Below are 16,040 nucleotides of genomic sequence, written 5' to 3' on the forward strand. Positions count from 1 at the left end.
GCCCGGAAGGAGGGGTTTCGGGTTCAAGACGGTTCCACGAGCCAAGGGCGGGGAGTGGGGCTGATGGCCGCATCCGGGATGCCTGCAAGGGAAGCTGAGCGACGCGTTACCCCGAGGCCAGGCCCAACGCTGCGCCCCTCGCGACCCTGGGCAGGAAGCGGGGCTCCCGGGCCCATCGCGGCGCAGCGCCCGGAAAGCCCAGCTCCGCAGCGGCCGCAGCAGCACAGCCCGGCCGCCGGATGCCACAGGCCCAGCCATTCTTCCGGCGCGGGCCCGCGCGAGCGCAGCCGGGAGACGGGGCCCGCCTCCGCGTGCAGCCCGTAGCCCCAGCCCGCCCCGCCCCGCCCCGTCGACTCTTAAAGAGACCTCTTCTCATTTCACCCTCCCCCGAGAAGGTAAGGGATTCGCCGTTTAGCAGCCTGGAAATCTCCCCGCCAACCAGACGCTGGCAGAATGAACCCATGATTTGGCAAGATTCGGGGCTTGGGTGGCCAATAACACCAGCGACTGATTTGTTAATTAACTATTGAAAGTGAAAGTCGCTCAGTTGTGTCCGACTCTTTAGCACCCCATGGACTACACATGAAATTCTCCAGGCCAGAATACTGAGTGGGTAACTTTTCCCTTCTTAGGGGATCTTCCCAACCCAGGAATCGAACCCAGGTCTCCCGTATTGCAGGCGAATTCTTACCAGCTGAGCCACAAGGGAAGCCCTAATTAACTGTTGGAGGTTGCTTGATTGAGCATCTGTTGTATCCAGGAACTAGTGACAACTCACACGCTGTTATTTATTCTTCCCAACAAGCCTACAGATGGGTGCTGTCACTCCCATTCTCCCAGCCGAGCTGATCTTTGGAAACAGGTAACTTTTAAAAAGTAAACAGAAGCATTCATTAAGGGGTGGAGCTGAAATTCAAGCCCATCTATCTTGCTTCACAGCCAGCGCTGTTTTCTCAGAACTTTGACATTTCCAGGATCTGGACTGTAAATATGTTAGATCCCTCTGGAAGCTATTAAAAAACTAGACAACAGGACCCAAAGGACTCGCTTATGCTAAGCCCCACTCACCAACCAAGACTTAATTATAGTTTTGGCTCTCCAGTCAGTCATGCATCATCTGATCAGCACTAGTTAGATCTGCAGTCCCCATCCTTTTTTGGCACCCGGGACCGATTTTGTGGAAGACCTCCCACCCAACCCCCCTGGGGAGGAAGGGAAGGAGACGGTTTCAGGATAATTGAAGTGCGTTACACTTATTGTGTACTTTATTTGTCTTATTGTAATATTGTGCACTTTATTTGTATTATTAGGACATCTGGTCCATCTCAGATCAGATCATCAGGCATTAGATCCCAGAGGCTGGGAACCTCTGAGTTAGGTAACCTGATAGACCCCCTGCCATCCCCTAGGAAAGTAATCTTGCAATAACCAATTTCCTTGTTCCCACTCCCTTCTGCCTTTAAGTCTTTCATTTTGTACACCTCTTCAGAGCTCCTTTCTGTTAGACTGGGCCCTATTTGAATCATTATTTTTGTTGTTGTTCAAATAAAATCTTAAAAATTTTAGTATGCCTCAGTTTATCTTTTATCAAATGTATAATCAATATGTGGTCGTCTGGACAGACAACTAGGAGGTGGGGAGAAGTAGGCCTTCGTAGCTCCCCTGTAGGTTACCGGAAACGCATAGCGCGAACTGAACCCGGCTTTCTGGCTTTCCGCAGAGAGGGAGCCTGTGGCAGGGAGTGGGGGACCTGGCGTGCACCCAAGTGCGGCTGCAGTGACTTGCGTGTGCACGCGCCAGGGCGGGAAGCCTAGAAGCGCTGCACGTGGCCGGGGTGGCCGTTGCAGAGTTGGCTCAGGGCCTGGCAGAGAGGTGCGCTGAATAGGGGGACCCGCGGGAAAGTGCTGCTGCTGGGTCTGCAGGGGCGATGCAGACCCTGAAACCGAAACCAAAGTCTCGCCCCTTCTGCTGCAGCGTAAAAGGCCACGTGAAGCTCCTGCGATTGGTGAGGGCGGGGCCGGGGGACTGGGGGGCGGAGTCCCAGCGCACTCCCCTGCTGGGAGATAAAGCCGCCAAGTAAGAAGCTTATGCTCCCTTCTCTCCTCTCTTTCAGCTTTGTTTCTATCAAGGCCTTCTTAAAGGGAAGGCATTTCGCCTTACACCCTGGGGTTAGAAGGAGAGAAATAGGACAACTGTCCTCTTCATCAGGAGCTTTCTGTACCCAGTAGTAGTAGCAAGGGTTAGTCACTCAGTCGTGTGCCGCTCTTTGAGACCCCATGGACTGTGGCCCTCCAGGCTCCTCGGCCCATGGGATTCTCCAGGCAAGCGTACTGGAAGTGGGTTGCCATGCCCTTCTCCAGAGGATCTTTCCTGGTAGCTCAGACGGTAAAGGATCTGCCTGCAGTGCAGAAGACCCGGCTTCGATCCCTGGGTCGGGAAGATCCCCTGGAGAAGGGCATGACTACCCACTCCAGTATACTTGCCTGGAGAATCCCATGGACAGAGGAGTGTGGCAGGCTACAATCCATGGGGTCTCAAAGAGTCGAACACAACTAAGTAACTAACACTTCACAGACCCACTCATAAAGCAAGCTCTGCACACCTGCATGAATGGCCTACACTTGGACCCCCAAACCAAGTTACCCAGGTTACCATGTGAGGCTGCTACAGTTGTACCATTCAGACGCCAAAGAGGTTAAAACCAAAACCAAAAAAATCCGCTGAGGGGTTTCGGAGGATGCTGTGTTTACTTACTATAACTCAAAAGTTTTTTGTTTTTGTTTTTCCCAAGCTTTATTGAGATATTTCATATATGATAAAGCTTACTGATTTAAAGTGTGACCCCATGGACTGTAGCCTACCAGGCTTCTCTGTCCATGGGATTTTCCAGGCAAGAGTACTGGAGTGGGTTACCATTTCCTTCTCCAGAGGATCTTCCTGACCCAGGGATTGAACCCAGGTCTCCTGCATTGTAGGCAGATGCTTTACCATCTGAGCCACCAGGGAAGTCCCTGATTTAAAGGGTACAACTAAATGTTTTTAGTACACTCATAGGTGTGTAGTGATATTGTGTTTTTTTAATCAATTTTTTTAATTGAAGGATAATTGCTTTACATAACTTTGTTGTTTTCTGTCAAACCTCAACATGAATCAGTCATAGGTATACATATATCCTTCCTCCCTTTTGAACCTCCCTCTCATCTCCCTCCCTATCCCACCCCTCTAAAATAGATACAGAGCCCCTGTTTGAGTTTCCTAAGCCATACAGCAAATTCCCCTTGGCTATCTATTTTACATATGCTAATGTAAGTTTCCATGTTACTCTCTCCATGCATCTCACCCTCTCCTCCCCTCTCCCCATGTCCATAAGTCTATTCTCTATGTCTGTCTCTCCATTGCTGTCCTGTAAATAAATTCTTCAGAACCATTTTTCTAGATTCCATATATATGTGTTAGAATACAATATTTATCTTTCTCTTTCTGACTTATTTCACTCTGTATAATAGGCTCTAGGTTCATCCACCTCATCAGAACTGACTCAAATGTGTTCCTTTTTATGGTTGAGTAATATTCCATTGTGCATATGTACCACAACTTCTTTATCCATTCACCTATCAATGGACATCTAGGTTGCTTCCATGTTCTAGCTATTGTAAATAGTGCTGCAATGAACAATGGGATACATGTGTCTTTTTCAATTTTGGTTTCCTCAGGATATATGAGTAGGAGTGGGATTGCTGGGTTATATGGTGGTTTTATTCCTAGTTTTTTAAGGAATCTCCATACCATCTTCCATAGTGGCTGTATCAATTTAAATTCCCACCAACAGTGCAAGAGCATTCCCTTTTCTCCACACCCTCTCCAGCATTTATTGTTTGTAGACTTTTTGATGAGGGCCATTCTTACTGGTGTGAGGTGATATCTCATTGTAGTTTTGATTTGCATTTCTCTAATAATGTGCAATGTTGAGCATCTTTTCATGTGTTTGTTAGCCATCTGTATGTCTTCTTTGGAGAAATGTCTGTTTAGGTCTTTTCCCCACTTTTTGATCAGGTTGTTTTCTGGTATTGAGTTGTATGAGTTTCTGGTATTGCTTGTATATTTTGGAAATTAATCCTTTGTCACTTGTTCCATTTGCTATTATTTTCTCCCATTCTGAGGATTGTCTCTTCACCTTTCTCATAGTTTTCTTTGCTGTATAAAAGCTTTTAAGTTTATTCAGGTCCCACTTGTTTGCTTTTGTTTTTATTTCCATTAATCTAGGAGGTGGGTCATAGAGGATCTTGCTTTAATTTATGTCATCGAGTGTTCTGCTTATGTTTTCCTCTAAGAGTTTTATAGTTTCTGGTCTTACATTTAGGTCTTTAATCCATTTTGAGTTTATCTTTGTATATGGTGTTAGGAAGTGTTGTAATTTCATTCTTTTACATGTAGCTGTCCAGTTTTCCCAGCAACATTTATTGAAGAGGCTGTCTTTTCCCCATTGTATATTCTTGCCTCTTCTGTCAAAAATAAGGTACTCATAGGTGCATGGGTTTATTTCTGGGCTTTCTATCTTGTTCCATTGGTCTATATTTCTGTTTTTGTGCCAGTACCATACTGTCTTGATGACTGTAGCTTTGTAGTATAATCTGAAGTTAGGAAGGTTGATTCCTCCAGCTCCATTCTTCTTTTTCAAGACTGCTTTGGCTATTTGGGGTCTTTTGTGTTTCCATATGAATTGTGAAATTTCTTGTTCTAGATCTGTGAAAAATGCCATTGGTAATTTGATAGGGATCTCATTGAATCTGTAGATTGTGTTTGGTAGTATAGGCATTTTCACAATATTGATTCCTCCTACCCAGGAACATGGAATATCTCTCCATCTGTTTGTGTCATCTTTGATTTCTTTCATTAGTATCTTATAATTATCTGTGTAGAGTTCTTTTATCTCCTTAGGTAAGTTTATTCCTAGATATTTTATTCTTTTTGTTGCGGTGGTGAATGGGATTGATTCCTTAATTTCTTTTTCAGATTTTTCATTGTTAGTATAAAAAATGCAAGTGATTTCTGTGTATTGATTTTGTATCCTGCAACTTTGCTAAATTCGCTGATTAGCTCTAGTAATTTTCTGATACTATCTTTAGGGTTTTCTATGTACAGTATCATTCATCTACAAATAGTGAGAGCTTTACTTCTTCTTTTCTGATCTGGATTCCTTTTCTTTTTCTTCTCTGGTTGCTGTAGCTAGGAGTTCCAGAACTATGTTGAATAATAGTGGTGAAAGTGGACACCCTTGTCTTGTTCATGATCTTAGGGGGAATGCTTTCAGTTTTTCATCATGGAGTATAGTGTTTGCTGTAGGCTTATCATATATGGCCTTTACTATGTTGAGGTAGGTTCCTTCTGTGCCCATTTTTTTTTTAAGAGTTTTCATCATAAATGGGTGCTGAATTTTGTCAAAGGCTTTTTCTGCATCTATTGAGATTATCATATGGTTTTTATCTTTCAATTTGTTAATATGGTGTATCACATTGATTGATTTGCATATATTGAAGAATCCTTACATTCCTGGAATAAACTCAACTTGATCATGGTGTATTAGCTTTCTGATGTGCTGCTGAATTCTGTTTGCTAAAATTTTGTTGAGAATTTTTGCATCTATGTTCATCAGTGATATTGGCCTATAGTTTTCTTTTTTTGTGTCATCCGTCTGGTTTTGGTATCAGGGTGATGGTGGCCTCATAGAATGAGTTTGGAAGTATTCCTTCCTCTGCAATTTTTTGGAAGAGTTTTAGAAGGATAGGCATTAGCTCTTCTCTAAATGTTTGATAGAATTCTCCTGTGAAGCCATCTGGACTGGGTTTTTGTTTTTTGGGAGATTTTTGATCACAGCTTCAATTTCGTTGCTTATAATTGGGTTGTTCATAAGTTCTATTTCTTCCTGGTTCAGTCTTGGAAGATTGAACTTTTCTAAGAATCTGTCCATTTCTTCCAGGTTATCCATTTTATTGCCATATAGTTGTTCATAATAGTCTCTTATAATCCTTTGTATTTCTGCATTGCCTATTGTAACCTCCCCTTTTTCATTTCTAATTTTGTTGATTTGATTCTTCTCTCTCTTTTTCTTGATGGGTCTGGTCAAAGGTTTGTCAATTTTGTTTATCTTCTTAAAGAACCAGCTTTTAGCTTTATTAATCTTTACTATTGTTTCTTTCATTTTTTTCATATATTTCTGCTCTGATCTTTATGATTTCTTTCCTTCTAATAATTTTGGGGGTTCTTTGTTCTTTTTCCAGTTGATTTAGGTGTAAAGTTAGGTTGCCTATTCAATGTTTTCCTTGTTTCTTGAGGTAGGATTGTATTGCTATAAACTTACCTCTTAGAACTGCTTTTACTGCATCCCATAGGCTTTGAGTTGTTGTATTTTCATTATCATTTGTTTCTAGAAATTTTTTTATTTCCCTTTTGATTTCTTCAGTAACCTGTTGGTTATTTAGAAACGTATTGTTTAATCTTCATGTGCCGTGTGTTTTTTACAAAAAACACTCACAAGTTTTGATCTGAGTGAGCACAAGACCGATAGAGCCCAGAGCAAGGACAGTGGAACTGTGCATTTCTGGGGGTGTCAGACCTGCCAAGAGATTGCAGCCAGTTCTGGATAGAGGTTTAGGAGAGAATGAACTGTCATTTGGAGGATGGTGATCTGGATAGTTAGAGAAGTGGAAACTATCATAGGAGACTATGTTGAAGAATTTTAAGAAAAGGGGAAGGAAAAAAATAATTCTTAAATTTTAAAGAGGTGACCTATAAGAAGAGGGGATAGAAAGTTAAAACCTACAAGGAAACAGCTCCGCTTAATAAGAGAAAGAGTTTTCTATTGGGAAAGTGGCAAAATAAGTGGCCACTTGGGAAGGCAGTACATTCTCAGACAGAAGAGGTACCAGGTGCAGGCAAGTACCTGGTGAGCATGTTGTAATGGCAGCTCAAACTCCAGGTGAGTGGGCAGGACAAACTGCACACAAGGCCCTTCTGCACCAAAGTCTTTGATTCTGAAAAATATAACATACTGCAAGTCAGAAGGCCTGAGGGAAGTTTAGAAAACTACTCGAGTTCAATGGGCTTCCCTGGTGGCTCAGAATCCCTCGTAAAGAATCCACCTGAATCCGCCTGTAGTGCAGGAGACCTGGGTTCGATCCCTGAGTCAGGAAGATCCCCTGGTAAAGGAAATGGCAACCCACTCCAGTATTCTTGCCTGGGGAATTCCACGGACAGAGGAACCTGGCTACAATCCACGGGGTCGAAAAGAGTCAGACATGACTGGGTGACTAACACACTTTGACTTCAAAGAACAGAGAAATTCCCTTGGGTTGGGAGTAAATAATCAGGAAAGAAGTGACTGGAAGGTCTGGGGTTCTGAAAGCTCTGGAACACTGGAGGAGAAACAGGATTTTGTGAGAAAGTTTTGATTTTTGACATATGCATTTCCTCCACAAACATTTTAAATATTTACTGTCTTCCCAGCCCTGAGTTAGGACTTGAAACAACAGACATCCAAGACAAAAGTCCCTGACTCATGGGGTTCTTCAGTTTAGACAGAGTCAGACACACAAGCAGATAGTTTTGGTGTTTGATAAGATGAAGTTAGGGCACAGAATGAGGCATTTAAACAAGGAGGTATCAGGAAGCTTCCTAGCGGGACATGGGTAGGGTTTAAGGGACAGTCACCTGAGTAAAGGCTTGGAGGCAAAAAAAAAAAAAAAAAAAGGCATGATTTATAAGAAACCATAACAAGTTGAGTGCTGCCTTATTTTTTTCCATTCAACAAATATTTATTGAAAGCTGCCATGTGCCAGGCACTGTTTCTGGCTCTTGGGAAGTATCAGGGAACAAAGCAAAGATCCTTGTACTCACAGAGTTTATGTATTGGGGTGGGAGGGAGGAAAAAAAAACAACAAACAGAAAAAATAAATAAATGGTGTAGTATTCTAGAAGGGGGTAGGTGCTATGGAACAAGAGAAAACTAAAGCCATGTAAGAGTATCAGAGAAGGAAGCGTTGGAGAGGATGGTTGCAGATTGCAAGACTAGAATGGTCAGATTAGGCCCTGTTGAGATGACTTCTGAGCGAAACGTTAAGTGAGATGAGAGAGTTAACTATGAATACATTGGGTTAGCCAAAAAGATTGCTCAGTTTTTTCCATAAGATGTTATAGAAAACCCCAAACAAACTTTTTGGCCAACCCAAGATGAAGGAAGACACGTTTTAGGCAAAGAAACACCCAGTACAATGGCCCTACGGCAGGAATGTACCTGAAGCATTCAAGCAGAAGTGAGAAAGCCAGTACAGCGGGGCTGGAGTGACATGGGGACAGTGGGAGATGAAGGTTTTGAATAAAGGTTTATATGATGTGACTAACATTTTAAAAAGTGCACCAGCTGCTATGGTGACAGTAGACTGGGGCTGGGGGTTTGGGGGACAGGAGGATTCTGCAGAGGCAAGGGTAAAAAAAAGAGATGATCAGTTAGAGCTATTGCAGTAATCTGGGCAAGAGATGACTGTGGCTCAGACCAGGCCTCTAGCAGAGTAGGTTATAAGAAATGGTCACATTTGGGATATATGTTGAAAGGAGCCCCAACAAGATTTGCTGATAAACCAGGTATGGTGTGAAAAAGAGAGAGGAGTCCGAGATCCTGCCAAAGTTTTTGGCCTAAGCAGCTGGAAGAATGGAACTGCCATCCACTGAAAGCCTGTGGGTAAAGCAGATGTAGCCAGAGAAACAGAAGTTCAATTTTGGATTTCATTGTTAGAGATGTCTATTAGACATTCAAGTGGCAATACTGAATAGGCATTTGGAATATACAAGACTGGATTGTAGGAGAGATTGGCACTGCAGAAATGTGTGTTAAGTCCCTTCAGTCATGTCTGACTCTGTGCAACCCTATGGACTGTAGCTCGCCAGGCTCCTCTGTCCATGGGATTTTCCAGGCACAAATATTGGAGTGGGTAGCCGTGTTTTCCTCCATGGGATCTTCCTGACTCAGGGATCGAACCCAAGTCTCCTGCAACTCCTGCATTGCAGGCATATTCTTTATCACTGAGCCACCAGGAAGCCACTGCAGAAAGAGGTATTTAAAGTCACAAGACTGATGAGATCATCAAGAGGTGACTGTACATAGACTGGAGAAGAGGACCATGGATTGAGCCCTGGAACACTTCAACATTAAGAGGTTGGGGAGAGGAGGAATAACCGGCAAAGAAGAATGAAAGTGAAAGTCGCTGAATCATGTCCGATTCTTTGTGACCCCATGGACTGTAGCCTGCCAGGCTCCTCTGTCCATAGAACTCTCCAGACCAGAATACTGGAGTGGGAAGCCATTCCCTTCTCCAGGGGATTTTCCCAACCCAGGGACTGAACCCAGTTCTCCTACATTGCAGGCAGATTCTTTTCTGTCTGAGCCACCAGAAAAAACCAAAGAAGAATGAGAGAGAGAGCAATTAGGGAAGTGAGAGGAACCAAGAGTACGGTGTCCTAGAAGCCAAATGAAGGAAGTTCTCAAGAGAATGAACAACTGTGACAAATACTGATGACAGTTCAAATAAGATGAGGACTGAAAATTGAACACTGGAATTACCTTGTAGATAAACTGTCACCAGCTCTTTGCTAAAGTAGACAGGAGCTGAGTCATGGGAGATTCGGACACCATGGTGAAGGGAGGCTCTGTTCTGAAAACCGTGGGGAGCCACGGAAGGATTTTAAACAGGTGGAGTGTTGCACAGATCTTCATTTTAGAAATTTCACTGTGGGACCTTTGTCATGTCAGTTCAAGGAAAAGATACTGAAGAGCAATAATTGGAGTGACTAAGTGGATTCCCAAAATGTTTAGGCAAGTCAGCAGGACCTGATGATTGGTCTGTTGTGGGCAGTAAGTTGGAGCAGTGATCTTAGGTTTCTAGGGCAGGTGAAAAGTTAGATGGTCGTTATCACCAATTAAGATAGTGAATACAGGAGCAAGGGACAAGGTGACATCAGTTTTGCCTACGGTGAATTGAAGATTCCTGTCGGTTATTCTGATGTTCTAAATGGCTGTTTGTATGTGTGAGATGTTGAAGATACACCTGGGATAGAGACTCAGATTTATTGAGCAGGTTGTGGATAGAATCTAAACAAATGTCAGTATTTTAAAGTGATGTGTAAAAGGAAAGCCCACCAAGGCAGAATAGTTTCAGAGGAATAAGATCTCAAAGAGGTGACAGGGGAGTCAAGGAGTAGAAAAGTAGGAAAAAGCCAATAGCAAGTAAGTCATGGGGGTCCAGTAGCATAAGGATTGAAAAATGTTTGTTAAATTTAGTAATTTTGAAATCATTGATGATCTTGGCAAAAGCAGTCTACATGGATGAAATGTTTGAGATATTAGTGAAATGTTGAAAAATTAACTGAAAACGAAGGCCAGGAGACAGGAAAATTATAAGAGCTGTAAGTATGGATTGAGGGAGAACCCCGGGTGACTGAAATCACAGGAAATGTGCCCAATTCCGAGGTTACAGATGATGGGGACCGAAAAAGTGACCCTTGATTTCATAACCCATGAACTCAAGACCTTATCTGGTTCAGTAGAGTAAATGAAGTGATTTGAGATATGTTGCTGATAGTAATTATATTAATTATAAAGAACACGTTATTTAGTAACAAGTTATATTTACTGTAAAAGAAACTGACCAATTTAGAAGTTTCAAAGTAAGCTACTTTTACACTAATAAAGTAAATGATAGAATTATGAATAAGTAGCCTAGATAGATCCGAGGTTAAAAAGAGAATGTGGATGCTGACAGACTGATCATAAGTCTAGTCAGCAAAGACTCCTGCCAAAACCGTTTTCCAAGTACACAAAGACTTTGGATAAAGCTGTATCTCCCATAAGAACATCACAACATCAACAAACTCTCAGGGACCTACCAGCTTATTTTTTCCTTTAAGTCACTTATCATTTCTCTTTTCTATATCTTCATTTGGAAATGAGGAAATTAGATTAGATTAATTATCTTGGTTTTTTTTCACTTACGTTTTTGTTCATTCTGATTGGATTATGTTTAGATAAGAGAAAATATGTTAAAAAGTGATGTATCAGAATTGGTTTGTTTTTTTTTTTCTTTTCTTCTCCACAGGGTTCTTCAGAGAATTGTTTTTTTCTGACACTTTGTTTTAAACTTTCCTTCCCAGTATTTTTCTTTTAAAAAATAATTTTTATTTATTTTTGACTGTGCTGGGTCTTCGTTGCCACATGAGTTTTCTCTAGTTTCGGCAAGCAGGGGCTTCTCTCTAGTTGCAGTGCACAAGCTTCTCATTGCGGCGCTTTTCCTGTTGCAGGGCGCGGGCTCTAGAGCTCGTGGGCTTCCGAAGTTATAGCACGTAGGCTCTAGGCTTAGCTGCTCCGTAGCATGTGGGATCCTCCCAGACCAGGGATCAAACCTATGTCTTCTGCATGGGTAGATGGATTTCTCACCACTTAGCCACCAGAGAAGCACCCCCAATGCTTTTCATGGCAACCTTCTAAGTTTAAAATTGACGGTAGATTCCAGATTTTTGTTACAAGTTAAGGAGTGATGAGGAGGATAAGGAATTATAACAGCCAGTACACAGGCTTTTTTGAGAAGCATTATAGGGAGAAGTAGAAAATGGGAATTTCTGTGGGAAGCAGATGAAAGGAAGGGTTGTGTATGTTTTAAGAGAAGATAACTTAGAGACTTCCCTGGTAGTCCAGTGGCTAAGGCTCCATGCTACTAATGCAGGTGACCTGGGTTCAATCCCTGGTCAGGGAACTAGATCCCACATGCAGCAAGTAAGACTCAGCACAGCCAAATAAATAAATAAATATTGTTTAAAAAGAGAGAGAGAAGATAACTTAGATATGTTGATAAGATGATGAGGAAAGGAGCTAGGGCAGGAGGAGAGAGTGAAGGTGTGAGAGGGAAACGGAGCTATTTAGTGGGAAAAGATCAAGGGCATGGATGTGGGAAGGGATGGCATTAGGTATACAAGTGGAGAACTTAATTAAACAAAACAGGAAGGGACATCTAGTTCTCTAAAATGAGAAGAGAAGTCGACATCCGTGCATTTTAGACCGCCTCTTTCAGATGTGTGTGTGTATAAAGAAGAAACCCGTTTATTTTGTCATTTTAGAATCGATCATTTTTACAGCTTAACCTTGTTCAATCATCACTGAAGAGGTTGTGTTTGTTTTTTTTTTTTCCCCTCTAGGCACTAGCTGCGACATCTATGACCCTTTTCATCCTAGCACAAGCGCCAGAGCCGTACATTGTCATCACTGGATTTGAAGTCACTTCTACTTTCTTTTTCATACTTTTATATATACTCAGACTTGATCGATTAATTAGCTGTTTATTTTGGCCTTTACTTGTAAGTGTTCAGTTTCATTGTTAACTACTTTTTCCTGCCATAGAGAAACATTTTAATAAACTCTGTTGTTTAGTTTTTGTAAACCTTTAAGGAATCTCTAACAGGTTTAGGAAGGAGGAACGCTATCCACTGCTAATGTGCTCTGGGGAGATCCTCAGGGAACCAGAGCAACCGTTGAGCATGGATTCTCCTCGGAGCTCCATCTATCGGTAGATAACGGCTGATGCTTCTGTTAGGGAAATTCACTTAGGGGTAGATCATCAAAATAAATTTAAGATCATGGTCAAATAAAATCATAGGACATTCTTAATCTTTACCTCCCGTTGACGTTCATGTTGATATGACCTCAAAATTAGGGACCAGAGATAGAGCCAGATACACAAGTATCTACATCTTACATATCCCTGATCACTAAATGGAAAATCAAAATAATTTAGAGGCTGAATAAAGCACAATGTTATCTTACTTTAAAATGTCTGTCATCATTGATGCTAAATAACTTTTAACTCATCTTGTAGAACCGTTTTCAGTAGCATAGGGACTTTACCTGTCATACTCACAGCTTTAGGAACAGCTGCCCAGTGGAGTGCCCAAATGGTCCAGAAACTCTTGAAATAGGCAAATTGAAGATATTAGCTAAGATTCTTGGCCTGTAAGCCTGGACCATAAGCTGGTTCTAGGAAAACCGGAGCAACTTCACTGCTCCTCTTTCAACTCTTAGCCCCAGAATCCTGTGTCCTTAGGTCTCCTTTCTGAGACCCCTGCTGGCTTTCTACCCTTTGGCCGGACAGGGAGCTGCACTGGTCTCATCCTTTTGGGTTCCAGAGCACTCGTATCCAAGCTGATAACCCTATATTAGGGGACTTGCCTGGTGGCTCAGCAGGTAGAATCCTCCTGCAATGCAGGTGACCGAAGAGCCTCGGCTTCAATCCCTGGGTCAGAGGAAGATCCCCTGGAGTAGGAAATGGCAACCCACTCCAGTATTCTTGCCTGGAAAATCCCATGGACAGAGGAGCCTGGCAGGCTACAGTCCATGGGGTCGCAGGGAGCTGGACACTGAGCAACTAACACTTCATTTCAACCCATATTAAGGAGAGAGGACTCTAGAGCTAAACATGCCTTAAGGTGGCGCCTTCTGGAACCACTTTTGAAGGCCAATGATGAGCATTTCAGGCTAATCACAAGCTGAGAACATCCCCAAAGTGGAGAGCTGGGGGAAGGATAGGATCTCTGTGGCGTCTCTCCAAACTCCTCCCTGTGCTCCACTGTGGAGCTGGACCTGACTGCAGTAAGATCTGGACAGGAGATGACAAAGCCTTCCTTAGGTGGCCCTGTAACATCATTTAGAGGCAGAAAGGACTCAGCTAAATTATCCCAAAGAGATGAAGAACATGGTTCACATCCTGTTCATCTTATACCCTAAAAGTTATATAGTGCTCTTCACACTGCTTTTCCAAGGTTAATAAAACTAGCACATTTTAGCATTTATTTTTTTCCCCAAACTGTAATAATTCTCTGGAGCTTCTTACATGTCCCAGTAATAAACTCGGAAAATAAATTTCACAGAATACATGGAGAGGGAGCGTGGCCTACGTGCAGCATACTGAAAAGTAGTCTCCAAATCTCTGAGCCTCAGCCTGGGCTGATACTGTACTCTGAGAAATGATGCTATCTGGCCAACTCAGTTATCACTCCATCATGAAACCCAGACTCCTCTCTGCTCTTGAGCCCATGAAAGCATTCATTCAGCAAATGTTAAGTATCTGCTAATCCCAGGTTCTATACTAGGCTATTTGAGAAAACAAAACACAAGTCTTACACCTGACAGGCTTTCCATATAGCCAGGAAGCAAGATTGATGAGCAATTCAGTATAATATTAATAGGTGCTCCCTGGATGGTATGGAGGTTCCCAGGAGGAGAAGGAAACCAAATCATAATAGGCTTGCCTGAGGAAAACTACACCTGAGTTGAGGGCTGGAGGATGAAACGTAGTCAGCTGACTGATCACAGGGCTGAGCATTCTCCCAGTACAGGGAGCAACGTGTGTGTGAGGTTCTAGGTGGAGAAAAAGCTGGGCCCTCAAGGACCTGCAGGAATTCTGAGTGGCCCCAAAGCAGAGAGGGGGCAAGAGTAGAGATTTGAGAATGGGCTGCCGTCTATGGGGTTGCACAGAGTCAGACACAACAGAAGCGACTTAGCAGCAGCAGCAGCAGCAGCAGCAGCAGGAGGAGGTCAGAGCACGCAAGAATTCAAGTGCCCTGGGTTTTAACCCAAAAGCCACTGGAAGCTTTGGGAGATTTTTAAGTAGAGTGACACAATTAGCTTATATTTGAGGAGATCGCTGGTAGCAATGTCAATAATGGCTTGAAGAGGGACAAAACCCGAGGTGGGTCTCATAGACCCCTTAGAAGTCTGTTATCATAATTCAGACATGAAAATGAGAAAGGCCTAAATCAAGGTTAAAACTGTACCTGGAGAGAAAGATTGTTGATGAAAACTGATAGGATCGGGCAACAGAAAAAAATCAAGGAGAGCTGCCATTTAAAGAACCGTCTTAAGAGGGTAACAAGACAGGAAGTTTAGGAGGAAGAATAGGTTTAATCGAGGGGAGAGGTGGATAATGAGTTCAGCTTGAGAAATAGAAGGTTTTAGTGCCTTATGGGACATTCAAATGGAAATGTTCAGGTCTGAGGCTTAGGAGAGAAGTTAGAGCTGCAGCTTTGGGGGAGTTATCACTTCGTGATGGGAAAATGGCTCCGAGGGAGAGTAGAGCAAGATGAAGGCAAGACTGGGAAATATCAACATCTGGCGTGAAAGGGAGGAGTGAGTAGGCAGAGAAGGACAGGAGAGGACCCAAGGGAGACCCGTGTCCCAGAAGTTAAGAGAGGAGAGCATTTCAGAAAGAAAGGAGAGGTGACTAAGGTTAAAAGTAAGGCGAGAAAGCCCAGAAAAAAGTTATATATGTATATATTTTCACTGTATTAACAGAGGCCCCGGTGTGGGCGAGCGACAGTAAAGTGGTGGGAATAGTCAGACTGAGCAGGGGAGACGGCTGTGGGCAGAGGGTCGGCACTGAGCTGAAGAAACCTCCCAGGGACCAAGGAGGGTAACGAACAGAGTGAGGTCCCTGCAGAGTGGCCGGCAGGAGCGAGGCCGGAGCACAACTGGGGACAATGCCTGTACATGAGTGAAGGACACCAAGATGGCAGAAGATTCCAGTTAAGCTACGGGGTTGGAGGAAGGGGGAAGGCAACCTGTCAATACTTCGGAAGATTCCAGTTAATCTACGGGGTTGGAGGAAGGGGGAAGGTAACCTGTCAATACTTTGGAAGATTCCAGTTAAGCTACGGGGTTGGAGGAAGGGGGAAGGTAACCTGTCAATACTTCTATCAATGGCCACTGTCTTCACTGATTAGGAAAGGGCTTGGTCACCTGTGCAGCAGATCTGTGGTGCATGTCATTGTCCCAGAGGTGTAGTACCTAACACAGTTCATAGAGCAGGTGTCCTCTGACTGGTCCCCTCAAGTGCTCCAGCGACAAAAAACACACACAGTGAGGCAACCCAGGTTTTTGTGGTGATATGTAAGAACAGGCTCAAAATTTCTAAGAAACCTCTATTTTTGTAATTAAATTTATAGTCTGC

General features: G+C 43.1%; 1 protein-coding gene across 1 annotated transcript in view; it reads left to right on the top strand.

Moving 5' to 3' along the window:
- Window positions 1-1,927: 1,927 nt before the first annotated feature.
- Window positions 1,928-16,040, top strand: part of LOC138096750 (CKLF-like MARVEL transmembrane domain-containing protein 1) — a 31,697-nt gene continuing 17,584 nt past the window's right edge. The window contains exon 1 of the mRNA XM_068993026.1: window positions 1,928-2,005. Coding sequence (XP_068849127.1) covers window positions 1,928-2,005 — 78 coding nt within the window. The remainder of the gene's footprint in view (window positions 2,006-16,040) is intronic.

The sequence above is a fragment of the Capricornis sumatraensis genome, chromosome 20 (genome assembly GCF_032405125.1).
Source record: "Capricornis sumatraensis isolate serow.1 chromosome 20, serow.2, whole genome shotgun sequence".
In the NCBI taxonomy this organism is placed as follows: Eukaryota; Metazoa; Chordata; class Mammalia; order Artiodactyla; family Bovidae; genus Capricornis; species Capricornis sumatraensis.